The sequence below is a fragment of the Festucalex cinctus genome, chromosome 19, assembly GCF_051991245.1.
Source record: "Festucalex cinctus isolate MCC-2025b chromosome 19, RoL_Fcin_1.0, whole genome shotgun sequence".
Classification (NCBI taxonomy): Eukaryota; Metazoa; Chordata; class Actinopteri; order Syngnathiformes; family Syngnathidae; genus Festucalex; species Festucalex cinctus.
Genome location: NC_135429.1, coordinates 12,027,304 through 12,048,715, shown reverse-complemented (window position 1 = coordinate 12,048,715; position 21,412 = coordinate 12,027,304). Strand labels below are relative to the sequence as shown.

Here is a 21,412-nt window from a genome sequence, read left to right as displayed (position 1 = left end):
AAATGTCTTTTTTTTTTAATCCTATAAGATTTATTTTATTTTAATTTTTTGTTTTTAAGTTTGACCTATAAAACCATGCCATTTTACTATACATTGCAATTTATATCAATAACCTAAAAAAAACTACTGAACCTGATCTTTAATTTATAAATATTACTAAATAGATTTCTATATTACATATTATTATGTGCTACAGAAAAAAAAAAAAAAAACAAGGGCAGATTCGGAATTAGAGCGAAAAATTCCTCTAGAAAAGTTAACTTGAATCTCTGATTAAAAGATTTTGTAAAAATTTGTTGATGAGGGTAATTTGTTTAACTAAAAATATATATATATATATATATATATATATATATATATATATATATATATATATATATATATATATATATATATATATATATATATATATATATATATATGTATGTGTATTCAAGCTTCCTATATTTATACCAAAACTTATGACTGATTACAGGCAGCGAGTACGACGAAGAGGAGGTAGACTACGAGGAGTCAGACAGTGACGAGTCTTGGACCACCGAAAGCGCCATCAGCTCCGAGTCCATCCTCAGTTCCATGTGCATGAATGGCGGCGAGGAGAAGCCGTTTGCGTGCCCCGTGCCGGGCTGCAAAAAGAGATACAAGGTGAGGGTGCTGATCTCATGGGGTTTTATGGATGTTAGGCAAATATCACGTTGCCTAAAAAAAAACCAAAAAAAAAAAACCCACACATTAATATCATGATTGAAAGTAGTGATAATATAATTCTGTAACCATGCAACAGCAAACAAAAACCTCTTTCAAATTTTTAAAAAAATATTTTGGGGGGTATGCGAACGTTACTGTCGCATGACTGCTGCGGTTGGGACCTTTTAAGAGGACAAAATCAGCAATGATGATGTTAAGATTATTCAGGCCAGCTCAAATATTCCCACAGAGTTGCATTTTTGTCTTACTTTCATATAACGAAAGAATAAAATAAGCACAAAATCTGTACATTTACGCTGTACCAGACTACTGTTACCAACTATTGACACTCTTATTTAGAATTAGCATTTTTTTTAAATTTTGTATTCAGATATTTAAACAAGTCATTTTAATGAAAATAATGATAACATTATTTTCTTCGACTACTCTTACTATTCATTCTACGCTAGCTAAAACCACATTACCTAGGGAAAGTCCACTAGCTTAATGCTAACACACAATAAAAAATGCAGTAGATGGGCTAACAAAACTAGCATTGATGTTGATTGTTATTAGATGCTTTATTCTCTGGAAAAAAGTGGCTAATATTACTGCAGCAGCAGCTTACTGAGCAGTTGTGACCATCTTCTTCGTGTATAACATGTTGGCATAATATTGCCCCTAGTGGCTAAATCAAGAGGCGCTGCATCATGAATAATCACGACAAACAAACTGTTTAATTCTTTACATTCTGCTTATTTATTTTTTATTCAAAACTAGAGGAGCCACTGTAATCTGTAAAGTTACCAAAAAGTTACTGAGAAGCAGATCGTCAGTCACCCTTGTCGAAAAAACGATTCCGATAGCTAAGAATAGTGACGTTTTTACAGCAGCATTAAAACTAATTTCAATGTCACATTGACACATTTGAACATGACAGAGCACTTTATGAGATGTAGACGTTTTTATGGACGTGTTCCCGATCGTTCCACGCCCGCTTTTAAGATTTATGCTTATAAAAAAAAAAAAAAAAAAAAACAGGTTTCTTGTGTTGCATGTCATAGCGAGCGTGCGTCGTCTTCTTCCCTCTCAGAACGTGAACGGCATCAAGTACCACGCCAAGAACGGCCACCGCACGCAGATCCGCGTGAGGAAGCCGTTCAAGTGTCGCTGCGGGAAGAGCTACAAGACGTCGCAGGGCCTGCGGCACCACACCATCAACTTCCACCCGCCCGTCTCCACCGAGATTCTGCGCAAGATTCAAGGCTAGACCCAGAAAGGGCTCCTCACACTAAAGTGCATGCTTTAAGTTCTTTTTCCATTATTATTTACATTTTCTATCCATCTTATCTCACTCTTATTTCCAAAAAGTATATCTTTGTATTATTTTTGTTGTACATTTGCACATTTCGTATATGCTATCATTTGATTTCGGTTTGACTTGCATAAGGTGCTAAAAGAAGTTGACAGGAAGTGAGAGACAGGAAGTGCAACCAAGCCCCGACCCCCGCACGACGACCTTCCGGTCACCGATCCAAACCAGGAGGTGCGTTCACTCCTTTTGCTTTGTTTACTGACTTTGGATCGGCGGCCTCACATGAGCTTTTGGGGTTACGACTAAGTTATATTTCAAATAGATATATTGCTATATAAACAGTAGACGCCTATGTAGTTGTATATATAAAAACTATAAGCTTATTCACAAGCATTTACATGAATAGTTAGTTTTATTTGCAAGCTTTATTTTGTATATTTTATTGTCAGTATTTTGGCTTGAATGGTCCGAAGTTCCATCGCAAATATTTTTCTAATACTCCAGTTCATATTTCACTAAACTTTACCAGACATGACATGGGTGGTGGTTCTAAATTGTTTCCACATGTAGTAATATTTTAAATTCTAAAATATTTGACTTTGCCACACTTCCGTGACTTTTTGATGCTAAGGAACTAAGTTGATGTGAATTGAGACACTATACTTAGACAAAAGATGTGCTTTGCTCCCATCTTGGTGCCAAAAGAACTATGTTGAGGTGAGTTGAGTTGTTCCATTTCAACAAATGTAGTGCTTTGCTGCCATCTTGCAGCATCTTGGTGCCAAAGGAACTTTGTTGAAGAGAGTTGAGGAGCATCACTTAGACGGAAGGTGTGCTTTGCACCACGGAACTGTTAGTGAATTTGAGGTGTTTCATTTATATAAAAGTAGTGCTTTGCCGCTATCGTATGGCATCTGGGAGCCATGTGCATAAATGATATCATGAACATCATTCCCGGACAGTTGGGTAGGCAAATCAAGCGCACCTTCTGCAATCGGTTTATTGCTAAGGCGCGCTCGATTTGCTTACCCGTATGTTCTTGTTGTTCAAAGGAATTTGTTTGGCCACAAATAGTGTATTGTCTCCACAATTATTATTTTTTCCCCGCCCCATGTCATGCCTGGGTATCCGTAGCGTATCTACGCACCAGTGAGACTTTTTTTTTTTTTTTTTTTTCATACTGAGCTCCATATATTGGACGTGTCATTCCAGTTGCCAACATAGCTTTTTGTTCTTTCCATGACGGTTGCCAACAGCTCTCCACTGCCAAACGTCCACCTTACCGTGTGCCTGATTGGGGTGGGAGGGGAGGGGATGAGGCAACAACAGGGCGGCCATGTTTGTGTTGCCAAAAAAAAAAAAAAGACAAGAAATAATGTGGGTGTACATTGAATGTTTTATTGCATGTACTCTGAAGGGTGATTTGTACTTAAAAAAAAAAAAGAAAGAAAAAAAGAGATTAGCAGCTACAACCTGTTTTGTGTTGTAGATGACAGCATTCCAGATGTGTGTTTGCATAGACATCAGCCTAGAGTGTTATTGTGTCATTTCTGTGCCACATCAATCCTGTGGAGCAGGAAAGACAGTGGTGGTGTATCACTCATTGCCTCTTGGGAGGGGAGGGGGAGGGGGGACCATTGTTTTTGTGATGGGTCCAGTGACATTTCCACTCTTCTTTTGTGCATTAAGAAAATTCTTATCCATAATGAGCAGCTCTGTCATTAGTCTCCGTGGTAACGAGTCCAAACGTGGATCAATGACAGGACAGTATTACACACATCGAGTTAGGTGGGTGGGTGCAACCCACAGATGCGGGAGTCCCGTATTTACAATGTACAGTGAATGTATCGTAACATGTCCTTTTGTTAAAGTGCTTTTAAATTATATTTTCGTATGTACCGTGGACATAAGTGTTTTGTATTCGGGGGGTGTATTGTCTTTCTATATAAAAGTGAAGCTGCTTCAATGTAAACAGGCACCTGCCTGGGGAAAAATGCAAAAATAAAGACTGACAGTCATATTGTGTTTTCGTTAAAAAAAAAAATCAAATCACATGCGAATGGTTGGTTAAGGTCATTTATTCATGAGCATTCGCAGCAAAACATACACACGCTCACATACTGGCCTTGTGATTTGTGTGCAATTTTGTAAAGCCTGAATAAACAACACCGTCAAGGCTCACGTTAATGACAGCAGTGACATGAAGCCATGTAAATACACGTGGACATTCATTCATGAGGTCTAAATGTATACAGAGCAAATACTGTATTTTTCAGGAGAACTTCAAATATGACTGTAACATAAGAGTGGAAAACCATTTATTCAATATCTTTGATATCCAGCTTGAGGTTCATGTACTATTATGCACTTTCTCCTCACACAACTGTGTCATGTTCCCCCCCCACTCCTGACACTTTTGGCCCACTAGTACACAATTAAACCTCACTAGTAAGCTACTGTGCTGCACTAGTAACAACCCGGCCAACGAGTAGTCATGCCACGTTTCAGTAGATTCAAATGTCTTGGAAGTGTGAAAAATAGCCATTCATTCATTCTACTACTGAATTGAATTGTCTTACTAGTGAGGCACCGGTACTTAAACTACTTATTAGTACACACCTTGGATATCCAGGATATGGAATAGCAAAATGCTCAAATGGTCTTCAAAAAGTGTCAGCATCTTCGAGAGCTTCCTACCACCTGAACATAAAGTAGAAAGTGCAGTCATCATCAGGACTAACCCAGTAACAGTACACATCGCACACATTTCCATATGTACATTACATTCAGAATAAAGCCTTTTTAGTGCAGATACAATGTATTTTTTTATTTTTTACCTCTTTCCTGAAAAAGAGCAGCGTTCTGGTTTGGAAGTCCATTCTTAGACATCTCACTTTGCATTTACATTTAAAATGAAATATATCTTTTTTTTTTCTTTACAGCCAATAGTGTGTGTGTTTATTTTATTGTATAATTGTTTTGAACACATACCGGTAATATCCACATGCACTACTAAAGGTGCGTCGGAGAAGGAAAGATGAGCTTTCAAAAATAAAATATAAAGTGGAAGCAAAGCTTTTTTTGTGTTGAGTATGGAAAGCTGTTTGAGAATTTATTGAACATCCTCGACCAGCTAGCCTACTAGTTTGGCTTTGTAGTGTACCACAGAAGTTTACTAGTAAGGTTTAACTGCAAAAGAGACACTAGCACTAGTGGAGAAAAAATATATGCGTAAACACATAGTAACGCATGGACCTTAAAACTGGACAAAAAGGATATGGAATAACTGCTCAAACAGCTTTGACATAACCTGTAACCTGCAAAAAGTGCCGATGATTGTACACTTAACAAAACAGACGACACCCGGGACGGGTCTGGTTGGTTCACTCGATCTGATCGAAGTTGAGCACGTGGCCATCAAAGTGCGTGAGAACGTGCCTCTCGAAGCGCTGCTGCTGGTAGTCGAGGGGGAACTGCTCGGAGCACACGGGGCACACCTTCCAGTGGCTCTCCACGTGCTGCTCGAAGCTGCTCTGCTCAAAGTGCGGGGGGAAGATCACCTCGCACAGCGGGCAGCGCTTGTGGACGTCGCTGCTGTGGGATTGCCAGTCAGCAAAGATGTGTTAGTATTTGAGTGCAATTGTCAATTGTATTGATGCATGTTACTATTACGTAACGCTGTGACAAATTAAGAGTTAAACCGATAAATAATAAATGTAAAAATAAATAAATAAAACAATTAGTATATTTCTTTCAGTCTATAAAGTATTTTCTTTTAAATATTAAAAAAAAAAAAAATCTGCCATTGACATCGATTTGAACCGGAAGTCCCTCCTCCACCGGAACTTGATTGACAGGTCAAAATGAGAGCCTGCTTTAGCTGGTGAGACAAACATGTTAGCCACGGCTAACGTAAAAAAAAAAAAAAAAAAACGATCTCAAACCGGGTTTAAAAAATGAATAAAACCCATCATATTCATATTTAAATCAACAATGACAGTTATTGAAGTCAAGAGAAGTAACCGGGAACCGCTTTTTTTTGGCTTTGGTAAGCTAAACTATGCTAAGCTACCTTACTGACGCAGACGAGCTAACCGCTGCGCTAAGCTATGCCAAGTTTAAAAAAAAAAAAAGAAAAAAGAAAAAGAAACGTTCCTTAATGCTAAGGTTGGTTGTCTGAATTTTTAGAAAAAGTAATTTAAGGAGCTACTCTTTTACATACAGGGAGAAATATTAATGAAAGTTACGTTTTTAGCATGTTTTGAAGTGTTCTGATAAATTGAAGGTAATTAGCACTCATTTCTATTTTGAGTATTAATTATTATTGCAGCCAGTTATGCAAGATGTTATTTGCACCATTCTGACCACCACTATTTTGCTTAGTTGGATAAAAAAATGAAAAGATTAATCATACAGTATTTAATTGTGTGTGTCGTGCATGTGGAAGAGAGAGTGAGAGACTTACCTTGCATCAAAGCAGAAGCTGCTTCTTGTTTCACCATGTCTGCTGGACTGATGGTCACAAGATGGCTGAGCTCCGTCACCAGACTACAACACACGTCAACAAGAACAACAGCGGTGGATTTATATTCCAAAACGGTAACTCAAAATAATAGAAGTGCGTCAGAGTTAAGTCTGATTTATTTTACTCCTATACAACCAAATACTGTACAAAATTTAAATTACATTTATAGCTCTAGCTTCTATGCAACATTTTTTAAAAATGCCAACATGAAACTATATGCAGGATTTCACTATATCTTTGTTAAGCTATCTATGCCAGCATTAAATAGTAACAGGTAAACGAACAACCCTGTGCATCCACTTTTGCTAATATATTTGCTTGTGGCAAATAAACGTGCATCCTCTTACATTGTGAGGCTCCTCGGGTGGGTTCTCCACGGTCTCTGGGGGGCTGGTGCTGCGTGAAGGCTGGATGCAGACCACCTCTCTGTCCCAGCCTGGCGCCACTGGGTTCGGATTTGGGGGGGTGATTGGAGGGGCGCAGGGAGTGGCGCAAGGTGGGGCTTCGGGAGGAGGACGGCTCAGTTGCTCGGGAGTTAGGGAGGCATCTGTTTCCTGGTCTAAAAATAAAGTAAAAAAAAAATATACTCAAATGGTGATGATCGGGAAAAATAGTCAGGATGATGCGGCACAGAGGAAGTATAGCACCTTGCATGGCAGCAGTGGCATATGGATTGCCAAACTGCAGCTCCGCGGGCCTCTGTGGTACCAGCGGTGGCGGCGAGGGGTCCTGCGGGTAGGGCATAGGGTACCGCATCACCATTGGCTGCCTGACCTCAGCCCCTTCATCACGAGCGTCTTGATCCCTTAACCGGCTCAGGAAGAGATGCAACTCCTGTGCGGAGAGAAATTTAGTTAGCAAAGAATGTCAAATCATCCCAACTTTAATTTCCTTCAACACTGTTGCTGCCCTTTGATAATATGTGACGCACTAGCATTAGTAGCCTACTCATTACTGTAATGGGTGTCAGACTTGGGCTCTCCCCCCTCACCGACCTCCCTGGATGACTTCATTAGTGCTCTGTTAGCAGGTTTAACATTTAAACCAGGGTTGGCGAGGTGAAACAGACACGCCGCCTGGCATTTGCATGGAAAAATGGCAGCGGGAGAGGAGGCAGCTATGGATATATTAATTAGTGGGGGAGGACATGGAAGAGGACGACGTGACTAAAGAGCACACGCGTGTTCGGAATCAACTCTGACGACTGGGCTGGGCGAAATGGTTTGAAGATATCTTTTAATATCCCAATTTTTTTTGCCCCTTTGCTTATTGAAAAAGCAAATTATCATTACATTATTTAACTCTGTGCTTTAAAAAATATATATATATTTACAGACGTCAGAATACAAATCTTGTACCAAAGCAGTGATTGTTAAAAAAAAAAAAAATATATATATAATAATAATAATAATTATAATAAACACATTGTAAAATGAGCCTTCAAACTACACGGCTCAGTTACTTTTTGCTCTTTTAAGCTTTTAAAAAAAATATCTAAAACTAAATTGCATGTTGAAAATAAACCAAAACTACAACTAAAATTAATGTCCTTAGTTTTCATCTTAGTGAATTAATTTCACTCATGAGCTTTCGGGGTTTATTTTAAATGTGTACATTCTTCTTGAACATTTGTGACAATACTTGGTGACCTTACGTCATATGTAAGTAAAAATAATAATATTAAATTAAATTATAACTAAAACAAAGTAATTTTGAAAAAACACTAAAAAGGGTTGCTTTAAAAACTAATTAAAACTAACTTAAAAAAATAGACCTGAAAATAATCTCTAAATTAATCAATAAATTCGATTAATGGCCCAGCCCTACCTCCTCTAGTTGCTCCTTGTCTTTCAAAGCTTGCGCAAGGTCACGTTTCAACTCCATCACCTCACTGGTCCGCTCTGCCATCTGTACCTAAACACACGGAACAGGAAGTTAATAACCAGCAAAAGTGCATTTCACTGCAGAGGTTTTCGTTCAGCTTGGGAGCGCCTGCAGGGAACCTGAAAGCAAACAATCCCCGATAACAGGAGTTTCATTGTTGATCTGTTATTGATCTCGGGCCGCCGAGAAACAGGATGGCAGTAAATCTGGGAGACACTGTGGGATAGTGGTCGTCTCGTCGTCTCTCATTTCATCCCATTACAAAGATTCCAAATCCCCTCGGCTTCTCTCTCTGCTTCATGTCTGTCTGTCCGGCCCACTTTCCCAACTCTTGAATTGTGTTTGCTTTTTTTTGTGTGTGTTTTTTGTTTTTTTGCTCCCCCTCCTCAATTCTCTTTCATCTCCTCTGGTGCTCTCCCCCCCTCTGAGCGATTTATGGTGCGGCATTAGAGGGTGAAGTTCAGGTGGGGAGTCAGCAGTACCGACTGTCTGTCTCTCTGGCTTCATCCCCTCTGTGCCTGATGTAAACAGTCGTAAAACATGGCGGTCGGCCGCCGTCCCTTCCCCCCAGCCCAGTCGGCCATTAAGGACACACGAGGCCCTCAACTCAGACAGGAGGTCCGATCAAAGACCAGGGGGGTGGGGGGAAGCGCTGATAAACATGCTCGCCCTCCAAATGTCATTAGGTTCATGTTAACTTGGGCTGTTAAGGTGGAAGGTGTGCAAGTACTGAAAAGCAGGCTCGGTTTAACCTTTGACACCTCCAACCTGCTGAGTAACTGAAATAATGGAGTGTAGATTTAAGTAGTGTTGGATTACTGTACACTCGCCACAACTCAATTCGGTATAACAGCAGCAATCTAACGACATCTGACATAGAGCAAAATGTTCCATTTTGATTGACATACTGTGGTTGCAGTTGGCAGTTGTGCTTATAGGATGTCATTGGATTCTGCATTCTCTAACGTGTCATGAGAGTATAAAATAGTACAATAGGAAGCTCACTCTAAATCGCTCTTCCTCATTGGCCAGACGCCGTTTGAGATTCTCATTGATGGCGCACTGCTCCTTCCACTTCTCCTCCATCATGGCCAGCTCCTCCTCCACGGAGTTACTCTGCTCGCTCTCTGCCGTTTCTTCTCCTCCTCTTCCCCTGTCCTCCAGCTCCTCCTCCTCTTCCTCCCCCGTCTGCTCGGCCTCGCCGTCCGCCCACTTCGTCCCGAACTCCACCCAGCTCGTCAGCCGCAGGCTATCCTCCCGCGCCTTCTCCCTCCCCTCTTCTCGCTCCTCTTCCTGCTTCACATCTCCCTCCGCCTTAGCGCTCCCCGTCGACTTGTCCTCGGTCTGCTTCTCCTCAGTTTGTGTGCTGCAGTGTGTACATTCCGGGTTTTCAAGTTCAGTGCTGATTGTCAAGGTAGAGGCCTCTTGGAGGGCTCCTGCGGCAATACTTCCTACAAAAAAACAAAAAAACCAACGTAAATTACTACATCAGGTACTAAAATGCTGGAGGGGCCACAATTTCTCATCATGCCACTTGGGGGGCCACATAGAACCACACACTTCCTAACCTGATGCATGACAAAAAAAAAAGGCTAGTATAGGTATGTGTAAAATGTATATCAATTTTCATTTTACATTTCTCAATGCATGCATTGAGAACCTAACAACTAAGGATTTGAAGCAAAAAACAAAATAACCACATACTTGAATTTTTGCATTAAAATTGCCATTCAAGGACGGCACAAAAATGCTAAAAGTAGAAGAACTCATTTTGTGCATGTTTTCCCCACAAAAATCAACTCGCTCAAAATTTTAATATTGAGATAATATTTTTATACTGAATGTCATTCCAAATCCGCACAAAAAAAATATTACATCTGTCGCCTACTAATGTTGCAGTATAGGGCAGTATAAGACCCAGTGTAAGCCATGTCTGCCATTTAGTGGTTATTGGTGATACTACAATTTAAAACTATAGTCGATGCAATTTGCAAATAAAAAAATATAGATTCTAGAATTTATTGCATTTACTCCGTTAATAATTTATCAGCAATTTTTGTAGAATTTTTGAAGAACTTGAAAAATAAAACCAAAAAATAATTAAATAATGAAGGTGCCAATCGAGTCAAATGTTGTCAGGAGCCAGCTAACACCATTGTTTTTTTTATTTTAATTTTTATTTTTTTTATTGCAGCTTCAAGAATTTAAATATATGTATGCAAACAAAGAGCTCAATAACAAAAACAGTCATGATTGCTAACTTACTGAACTTCCTCACCCTTGAGCAACTACTTTTCAAAAGAGCGACTAGCAACTTTAATGCCCGCTAAGAAACACAAAAGATGATCAGAAGCATTTTCACATTGTTAGTTTGCGCGAGACAAAAAAGAAGCCAGTTGGAAGGCAGACACAAACGGTGATTTATCGGCATGTTGGAAGCTTTTGACACAAGGTATGCGCTTTCAAGTTGGTAATATTTTTCCCAGGTTGCCTTACCTCACCTGTGCAGATCTTCAAAAAAAATAGCAAATAGGAACACTTCCTGATAAAATGTTATTCTTATTGTGAATTCATACCTGCTGTAGGTGAATCAGGACTTGGCGTCAGAGGCTCCAAGACTGTCTCAGTCGATGCATTTTTCTTGTGCTCCTGTGCACAGGAAAGCATGTGCAAATATGTGGATGCGTAACGTTTGCTGCGTCTTTCTGGTTTCACCGCACAGTCACTCACCGCGTGCGACTCGCTCGTGTTCAGTTTGGCCACCTGCCTGCGGAGCCGCTGGCACTCTCGGTATTTTTCCTTGTAGTGCTCGGCCGCCATGTGGAGGCGCAGCTTCAGCTCCTCCACCTCCCTTTGCAGCTCAGCTTCCACCACTGAGACAATCACCACACTCGGTGCCAACTCTTCATTGGTCCCGACACCCTAAATCGAGACATGATGAAAAATATTTCAAAACTTACTGGAAATATGCAAATCTAATCAACTGTATTGATTTACGTACCACTTCACCGTTTGCAGAGCTCCTCATGCGGTCCAGCTGGCTTGCCATGCGTCGGCACTCGTCCTGCGCTTCAGTCAGGCTGGCGCGGAGCTTGTCGGCCTCCAGGCGGGCGCGATACAGCTCGGTCATGGAGTGGTCCCGGGCGCTGGCTGAGTCGCGGAGCTCCGAGGCCAGCAAGGCCGCTTGCTGGCGCGACGCGGCCAGCTGCTCCTCGGCCTGACGGAGCTGCTCACGCACACGCGGCAGCTCGGCCTGGAGGGAGAGGCACGGTTAGAAGAGTTTGGGATTTTTCATGATAGTTATTATTTCAGTTTGATTTTGTTTTTTTTTCCTATTAGTTTACTAATTTTTTTTTTAAATGTTTTTGGAGCAGGGTTGTTCATTTATATTTATTGGAAACTAAATTAGTTGATTTTAGTTTAGTTTTACATATTGAGTTATCTTTATAAACATGTTTTTTAATAGTTTGGGATTTTTCGCGACAGTTTTTATTTCATTTTGACTTTTGTGTTTTTAAATTATGGGTTTTTTTTAGAGCGGAGTGGTTAATTTTTATTTATTGGATTATTGTTTTTTAGTTTAGGTATTAGTTTAGTTTTACATATTGAGCTGGCTTTATAACCTTTTTTTTTTTTTAATAGTTCGGGATTTTTCATTATAGTTTTTATTTGAACTTTTTTTTTTTTCTTTAATTCTGTAGTTTACTTTTGTATGTTAGTTTACATTTTATGTTTTTAGAGCGGGATTGTTAATTTATATTTATTGGAAAATGCTTTGTTTCAGTTTAGTTTTTATTAATTTATTCGAGTTGAGCTTTATAGAAGTTTTTTTTTTTAATAGTTTGAGATTTTTTTCATGATTATTTTTATTTTGTTTGGATTATTATTTTTTTATTCTGTTAGCTTACTTTTTAATGTTTTTGGAGCAGGATTAATTTATATTTATTGTAAAATGCCTTGTTTTAGTTTTTTAATTAGCTGTAGTTGCATATATGGAGTTAGCTTTATAAACATGTTTTTTTTTTTTTTTTAATAGTTTGGGATTTTTCATGGTAGTTTTTATTTTGTTTTGACATTAAAAAAAATCTGTTTACATTTTTATGTTTTTAGAGCGGGGTTGTTAATTTGTATTTATTGGAAAATGTTTTGTTTTAGTTTAGTTTGTACTAGTTTTAGTTTTAGAGTTAGCATTATAAACTGTTTTTAATAAATTTATTAACCTTTTTTTTAAATTTTAGTTATTTCATGAGCTTTCATTAGTAAAATAACCTTGGAGAGAAGCACTCAAAATCAAACACGGTTAACCCTTGAATAGTTTTAATTATCTAGTTAATTTGCATATGGTGACAAATACCTTATCAGCCTTGAGCGTGAGCATCTCTTTCTCCAAATTGTCCCGCTGGGCCACGTAGCTCCTGAGCCTCTCCAGCTCCTCCTGGAACTGCGCGATTGTCACCTCCCGGTTGAGCTCCACCGCCTTCAGCATCTGCAGCTCGGCGCTTAGTTTCGTGTTCTCCAGCTCGGTGCTGCGCAAATGGGCCTGCGCAAGTGTTTATATAAACCGGTCAGATGGGCAACTCTTTGTTCGTCATCGTGTGTTTATTTCTCACCTTGTAGAGGTCTTTCTCGTCCTTCTCATCCTTCAGCTGGCTCTCCAGGCTGTCTCGTTCGGTTGTCAGCTTCTTCAGACGGTCACGGAGGCTGAAGAGTTAAAAAGAGGGCCAAACTGAACACTGATATTCAAAACAATCGATGTTCATATGTTGACAAGACTTCATTTCAACAGTTCCTCATAAAACTGAATAATGACTGATGGACACTTGCACGCGCACCGTCACTCACCAATCCATCTCCGTCTCTTTCTGCAGGCCTCTCTGAGTCACTCCCAGCAGGTCCTCCTCAAGCTGGCGCACTCGATCCGTCGCCTCCGTCAGCCTCCTCCTCACCTCCTCCCGATCCTCCGACAGACACTGCGAGGAGCGCAGAAGCTCCTGAGGAGGGGATACGGAATATCATGACACGATTCAGCAGGCTGTAAGTGAATCACGCAATAGCAATGACTGAATGACAGGTGGTTCGTATATCAAGCTGTATTCCAGTCATATGATGATATGTTTTGCAACACAGCTTTAAACTCGTTTTTTATTTTTTATTTTATTTTTTTAAATTGTAAGACAGACGCAACATAATTCTCCGATAGCACCTGAGTCGCCTGTGGATGTTAAACTCACTTTCTGGAAAAGTTTCAGGCTCAAAATGATAAATAACAGTGATGGTATGTTGCGGAGGTATTCGTGAACAAACGTTAAGCGGCTTATGCCGTGCGATACATGTCAGTTTTCCTCACGTGGTGCGTCTCCTGAGGAAGCAACTTGTTTGAACTTGTGCGTCAATCAGTAGCAAAGAGCAATAAATCAAGCGTAAAAATCAGTTGTCACCAAATGAGAGTTCTTCAATTGTATTTTTTTTTTTTTTTTACACAGAGCATGCATACTCATACTCATAGATGTGCAAGTTAAGGACAAAGGAACAACTGTAAACTCTGGAGTGGACATGCACACAGTTAAAGCCCAGAGGCCATGTCTCGAACATCTCTATAATTTTTTTTTTTTTTTTTTTTTTTTTTTTTTTTTTTTTTTTTTATGGCTGCTGTTTGGAAAACACTTTAGCACGTCATAAAGACCTTATAAAAAGCGTAGTCATAAAATTAGCAGCCACAAAAAATGTACTTAGCATCTCATGTAAAACTCAATGATATTTTCATCAGGCGTGACATGCCCACTGTAAAAGAAACGTGGACGCCCACACACACACAGGTTATACATCTACGCATGGAAAATGGAGTTAACGAAAAGCCGAGTGGTAATAACAGAGTGTGCGTGTATTACCCCGTAATTTATGGCGATTTTGCCCTTCGTAAAAAGAGCAACTACAAAGTCTAACTCAAAGCAGCCTGCTTTACTTTTGGGCCTGCACCAGGTCAATGCCACTAGAGGGCAATAGCACACAAGAATCAAAAGATGATAAATATGATCACAACTTCGAGCCAAACCAGTTTGTCAAATTAGCCATTACTAATAGTAACCATGGAACAGTAGCAAACATTTTATGAGCTTCACCAGTGTACATTTTTAAAATATTTTTCTGACAAACATGTTTGAATTAACAGTCAACCCAATTTGACAAATGTTAGTATGCATTTCAGTAGTTAACTTTGCATTTTAAATCCATTGCGTGACTGAGGGATGTTTGTCCCTCAGCCTAGCCATGGCGGTTTTGTGGACTACCCACCTCTCATTCCACACATGGCCGAAAAGTGTTTGCGAGCATAATGAGCGTTTGTGTGCGCGTGTTGGTGTGTGTGTTGGGGAGCCCAGTGGACCTGGAGTGCACGTCTGACGTCATGTTTGTTAACTCTTGTGGCCGCAATGGCATCGTCCCCGACGCCAGATGCCCAGGAAATCGGAGTGGCAATTTGGTTCGAGCCCACTGAGCCGGGTCGTTAAAGCCGCAGACAAAGACTGCCGTGCACGCACACACACAAGAGTTAAACAGACACACTCATGCTGTAGCTAATTGTGTGTCTCTTGAGCATGGATACAGATTATTCATAAATCCTTTGAAGAGTTCAGACCTGTGATCACTGGTGAGGAACCGGCTCCAGCTACATAATGTGTGTCTGTGTACACACACTCAACTTCATCGCCTTCATTCTTGCATAAGGCTTCGGTTTGTGCAAGATTTACAACAGCATTTTTTGCTGTCGTTTTTATTACCGTATCACATGATCAAAACGAGCAGTTATACAGTGGCACAAAATTAAACTCCTTTCAGACTGGATAATCAATAAAATATTATTATTTTTTTCAGTCTGGTCAGCTGCTGATTAATCATCACAGTTGTAATATCTGACCTGGTTGTGTGTGCGCAGCAAGCAACACGTCTCCCTCTCCTGCTCCCGCTCCCGGGAAAGTCGCTTCTGCGCCTCCTGCAGCTGCTGCTTTTCCTCCTGGAGGAGCCGCATGGCCTTCCGGAGCTCCCTGTGCTCCTGCTGCGCCTCTTCCACACGCTGCCAAACCACAATAATGATTCCAGATGAATTATGTACAATTTTTTTATATAACACACTTAGTGGGGTGTGTTCTTATTCCTACCTCCAATAAACCAGTCTTGGTGGTGACCACCAGTATGTCTGAATTGCTCTCATCTTCACTGACAGTCAGCAGCTCGTCAGTGGGTGTGGCTGACCTGAACTGGAAAGGTGTGCTGGCCCCTCTTATGTCACCGCCATGTGTCACGTAGCAAAACTGATAGAATTCCCCATCAGACTTGGGAACATAATAACCTAGAAGATATAGATCTATCAATACTATTGTGTTAAAGGGATTACACCACGGTATTTTAAACCCTTCCAAAAGTTAACTATAGGTATATAATCTCACCTTTGACACCATGACGGCGATGTAATTTTTTCATGAAATATTACGTGTTTTGCTGGTTAGTTTTCTAACGCGAAAGTAAAACGCCGGTTGAGTAAAACCCCGCCTCTCCCTGTATGATTGTCGCGCCCCCGGCGAGCCGACTGCAGTCTGCTGTTGGAGCTCTGCGTTTGAGCACTTCACTGAATGGCCACTTGAAACAAGCAAATTCTTCAACAAACATTTGAAACAAAATGGCTCCTTGCCGAAAAAGAAATCATAGAGGAGGAGGGGAAGAGAAGGAATCAGACAGAGGAAAGAAGGAGGAAAAAAGAAACCTGAGCTGGTTTCGAAACGGGGACTTGCTACTTACAGAGCAAGCACACTCACCACTATACTATTCCTTCAGTTAGGTTCAACAGTGCAAAAGTTTTACTTGTAGTTTACAAAGGTGTCAACCAGAACCTTGGATTTTAAGACAGCCAATTGTCATTGCACTTTGGCATTGCAAATGTGAAAGAAATGTGATTGTTGTGCAAATGTGATTGTTTTGAATTCATTTGGACAGAATGTTTACTGATAAAGGCTACTTTTGTCACTATCCCATGGAGGTCTCAGAGTAAGTGGGCATATGTTTAGTCCGCAGAGGTGGTGCGGGGGTTGGTCCGCACCTAATGATGTCATAGAGTGAGCGCTCGCTCGTTTTCTCAAGTTGGGAGGGGCTGGTACTTAGAGAGCAGAATGACCTAGAATTTCTCATAGAGGGGCGAATAGAGGAAAACATCACTTCGGTCATGTTTTTGCTGAGGAATTAGCATTTTAACATGTCTAAAAGCTCCAAAAAATAGATTTTTCATGTTGCTGTCCCTTTAATCATAAATTGCTGTCATATTTGAAATTAAAACCTTTGGTTTTCTTTGATAACCTTTGGTTTTCTTTGATATATACAAAATGTAATTTCAGATTGATTTAATCAAAGTCTGCTCCTGTGATTTGACGGTCTTTCACTCGCCTAGCTCGCCAATAGAGACGTTAAGTGCAGGAAATCCGTCTGACTAGTGACACACCACAGCATGCGCTCATATTTTCATTGTGTAATATCTGACCATTCCAGGCACAGTAAAACTCGTTTGCAGGCCCTCACTGTGTGTGTGCACATGTGTAGGGGTGTGTGTGGTTTGAGAGGTGCTTAGGTCCCAGGCCGACATGTGCGGTTATGTTTCCTTATTAAATAAAAGTGCTGCTTTTTATATGCATCATAAAATTCTGAAGTTACTTCGGAAAAGCCTGGGTCTGCATGCAGGCTTAAATGTGCATGTTGGGCTTCTCTACCTTGAAACGCCACAGTCCTGTCCACAGTACTTCCTGGTTCATATTTTTCAGGCATGGGGGACCACAGGAAGGTGTAGTAATCTCGAGCTGTGCTCCAGCCCACCTGAGGACACACCACATGCAAGGAAAGGTACAAGAGTGAGTAGATGTTATATATTCAGCAGTCACATTCAGTCACGAGAACGCCACACAGAGATAGTAGAGCAGTGTTTTGCAATCTTTATTGCGCCAAGGCTGCCATTTAATAGATTGGGGTGAATCTCTGCGTGTCACATTGATTATCAGGAAGACAAATGTTAACGTGTTGGATGTCGTGCAAGTTCAGGGGGCTCACACACACACAAAATGTGTCACGCTTGTTTGATTTAAAAAAACAAAAACAAAAAAAGTACTTTCAACATCCTCATTTCAATCTTTGTTGTTTTATAGTTTGAGGCATTAAGAAAGGGAAAAATATGGTCCGCAAAGTTTGACATTTTTCTTTTCACAAAATTCCCTATTTGGTAAGAAGCCAGTATTTTTAGTGAAACCAACCCATGTTTTATTGGTGATTACGAAAAAATAGAAACCAACAGAGACAAAATTTTATTTTTGTTATTGGTTAAACAAGAGTCTCTTTTTTTTTTTTTTTGTAGATTCAGTGTTAATATTGTCATAGGATATACTGTATTATTCAGTAGGTCTTGAAAGCCAAGTGAAACAGCTAGCAATGAAGGAAGTAATAAACTTCCTTTATCAAAATCTGGATTAGCATTAAAATGTGTGTGTGTTTTGTTGTGTGTTTTTTTTTTTTTTTTAGGCCCACAGTTCAAAGTGAAAATTGGGTAGGCCACATAAAACAATGGCGATAAAAATAATGACTAGCCTTCTTCGGAGAAGTAAATACAAAAACTATGTTGTTAAAAAAAAAAAAATGAGGGCAACAATGGAAACTAGGGATGGGCGAACTAGAAATTAGAAGAATAGAAAATTGACATTAATTTCTATCAATTTTAAGGAAAATGCTATGTTAATATAGCTTAAAAGTATATATATTTTTTTAATTTTATGAAGAAAAAAAAGAATTAGTGCTATCAGTCCCTGTGACTACTCAAGAGGTGAGTACTTGTAAAAGTCTGAAAAAAAAATATCAAACATCCCTAATGGAAACCACATACCAGCTTCTCCACTGTCTCTGCCCCTGGTTGACTTTCTAAAAACAGGGGTAGCTGGGGTGGGAGGGGTCTGGAGTGTATGTATGTGTGTGTTGCTGGAGGGGGGAAAAAAATGACAATTTTACAAAAAATATAACTAGAGAAATGTAACCCACTGGACTACATGTGTTGCTTGGTGACAGATGATGACATTTGGAACCTCCACTTGGGTCATCAACGTGTTGCTCCAAAAACGCACGCATGCTTGTGCTGCACTCACGTGGCCAATAAACACTTTGTTACTGATGAGGAAAAAAATGTAGCAACACAAGAGCTTCTCACTTGGATGGAAGCCGCACAGCAGTTAATGACATGTCATAAAATATGTGACATGAGATAACCCTATTGTAGAAGCAGATTCACATTTTTTTTTTTTTTAGTTGATGTGAAAAAGTGAAAACTAAATCGAAATGTACTAACACACATGTATGTTTAGCTTTATTCGATTTTGTGTTAAGAATGTTGCGATGAATTTATCGCCAAAGTGCAACGCGTGCCACTGTCCTTTCTGTCTTGGCCCGCGACGGCCTCCCGCCAGCTCGGCTTGTCCGCTCACGCGTGTTTGCAGAACAGCGCGGAGACATAAATAATTTTGCTAATTGCAGAGTGAAGTTGACTGACGTTGGCTTTGGTATGGTGTGGCATTCCTGCGCTGCAGTGATGTTATAAAGTAATCACAGGCACGGTGACTATCAATCATTCAGCCAAGGTGTGAGGGAACAGCGCGATGACACCTAAATTACACACTTGCGCCATGGGTTTCTCCCAACAAACATGCCACGACCAAAATCCTCCACGGGGCTTTTTAGACAGATGTTAGCATCATCACGTTTAAACAAAATCAACATTTGAGCAGAGAAATATATTAAAGGGTTGATAGGAAAATTACTTGATGACAAAAGTTGACAAGAGTGTACAAACGCTGTGTTTATAGTCAATACACTAACACACACCGCAAGTTGTGAACACTTTCAGCCACTAGGAGGCGTCGGTGCACAACTGAATTCAAGCAAGTCAACAGTCAAGCCTGTGCAATGAGTCAACCCTGTATCCACTGTCTCTCACCGAAACAGACTGAATGTTGTTTGGAATGTTGTTTAATACACAGACAACACCCAGATCTTCTAGAATCATGTGAGGGCGCAGATACAGACATCAGGCCCTAACCATCAAACGGGTTTAATTAGCACGGATTACGACAAACCATTTTCCAATCGACTTTTTCCAAATAAACTTCCAACAACTTTATTCCTTTTTAATTGAGCCAGCCGATTTGAAGTCAAAGTCTTAAAACAACGATAAACTGTTTGCCTTTTGACTTTATAGGGACATTTAATTTCTTACTTTGCATTTCCTGTTAATTAGATAAGATTGTATAGCTTGGTACAAGAGTAAATGGGAGGGTGGTGAGGAAGAAGTAGAGATAAGATTGATGAGTGGGGCACAAATGTGTAATGGAAAGAGGTCCTAATAAGAATCAAAACCAAAGTTTGTGGTTAAGTTTCAGCAGTGTAGTGACGAGCTGAGCCATTAGTAAGGAGGCAGATGTTAGTGCAAATTACTAGTGTGAATGAATGCCAAAGATCCATCAAGTTGTACAATTTAGAATTGGATTTTTCTGGGAAAATTTCACAATTGCCATGCATAACATCAAATGAGAATCTAAAGAACGTAACGTGATACTGGAAGAGAAAAAAAAAATATATTTCTATGGAAAAAAAATAGATGAAGAAATAAAATGGAGGTACACCAGTTGACCAGTGACCTGCTTTATTCCACTGTAAACAAGGTCGACAGAAGACCTTCCAAATATGTAATTGTTCCACTCAATTACTCCATTAGCCGAATCAGCAAATGATTTACCTTAAAGATGCCCACCCAGTCCTTAGGGTGAGGTGTGATGTACGGGGTGAGAGTATAGCGACACTCCAGGGGTGCCTGAGGCAGGAAACTTTTGCCAACATTCTGGAAGATAACGTGGGCAAAGTTGGACGTTTCCATGATACTGACGCTGCTGCCAGGTGAGCAATCGACCACCTGGAACGAGGACATTGTATCTACCGCTCACTTCATTTGCCTGCAGAGGAAAAGGACAGCGAGGATCAGATTCTTTTACTTTTTGAATTACAATGGCTTCAGGTGTCAAACTCAAGCTAACACATTTTTCCTTAACTTCTGTTCAAAAGTCATCCATCATGAAAATAGATAACTAAATGATCGGGGAATTATTTAATATGATGGGTTGGTCATTTGTCCAGAGATGAAAACAAGTTTGACACATCTGCTTTCATGAAAGTGCACATCAAAGACATGTATGCATGCTTTAAGATGTCATGCACATTATTGTACAAAACAATTGATCAAAGGACATTTCCTGTATAGTGCTCTTGCGATAGTTGCAATATTTAACTTGGTTATTTGTCATTGCTATTACCTGTGCTGATTCATGACAAATTAATAAAATCCCCACAATCAACAATGAATAATATGACCGCTGCAGTACTGTATTTCCATATTATTACGTATTTGTTACTGTTATCTTCAGAATCATTTGAATGGAAGCAGTACTTTGTATCCACAGCAAACATATCAATAAAAAGCTGATGTAAACAATTGAGAAGTTAAAATAAACATCAGCTGGACAGCCAAGTACACAATCCAGAACCATTTTTATTGTGGTTATGGTAACTGCCATACGTGTACTTAACTTTGAGGACATCCGATCTTGACTAGGTACGCAATCACCTCAATTATTGTAGCTAAGCAGCTAACATTAGCCTGGGAACAGGCCATGTCGTGTCAAGTCATTAGCTAGCTTAACATTGCACTAGTGACGAGGCTAGAACAGAGAATGGCTCAACCGATAACATCACGGGTGCCAAATTGGCTTCAAAATTAAACAGTACCCATTTTAAAGATCTCCGAGTTGGAAAATCTCGCGGGCAGAGAGTTGTTTTGACCCCTGTCCTGTCTGCGATGTTGTGAAAGCGCAGGCGACGATGTTGATGATGACGATGCGCCGCTTCCTGAAAGACAACGATGGACAACTTCCGGGATG

The 21,412-nt window shown here is 40.0% G+C and overlaps 2 protein-coding genes across 4 annotated transcripts in view; one reads left to right on the top strand and one right to left on the bottom strand.

The window, feature by feature from the left end:
* LOC144007239 (juxtaposed with another zinc finger protein 1) overlaps positions 1–4,857 on the top strand; it is a 16,867-nt gene extending 12,010 nt beyond the window's left edge. Inside the window, exons 4-6 of one of the 2 annotated variants that reach the window (XR_013280125.1) lie at positions 476–645; positions 1,781–2,233; positions 3,259–3,295. Coding sequence is in view for 1 of the 2 variants with exons in the window: in XM_077506685.1 (XP_077362811.1) it covers positions 476–645; positions 1,781–1,957 (347 nt within the window). In the remaining variant the exon portion in view is untranslated. Of the gene's footprint in view, positions 1–475; positions 646–1,780 lie in introns of both variants that reach the window. The other variant, XM_077506685.1, reaches the window with a different exon arrangement.
* Positions 4,065–21,412, bottom strand: tax1bp1a (Tax1 (human T-cell leukemia virus type I) binding protein 1a). Of its 2 annotated transcripts, none has more exons than XM_077506664.1 (17): positions 21,261–21,412; positions 20,218–20,431; positions 17,162–17,264; positions 15,566–15,756; positions 15,325–15,480; positions 13,254–13,402; positions 13,022–13,112; positions 12,766–12,951; positions 11,413–11,664; positions 11,142–11,333; positions 10,988–11,060; positions 9,417–9,862; positions 8,355–8,441; positions 7,175–7,361; positions 6,875–7,086; positions 6,468–6,550; positions 4,065–5,596 (listed from the first exon to the last, which is right to left on the bottom strand). In XM_077506664.1, the coding sequence occupies exons 2-17, from the start codon at positions 20,404–20,406 to the stop codon at positions 5,386–5,388; spliced, it is 2,808 nt and encodes a 935-aa protein (XP_077362790.1). In that variant the 5' UTR covers positions 20,407–20,431; positions 21,261–21,412; the 3' UTR covers positions 4,065–5,385. The 2 variants fall into 2 exon arrangements, with proteins under 2 accessions (XP_077362790.1, XP_077362791.1); XM_077506665.1 differs by having other exon boundaries at positions 4,065–5,593.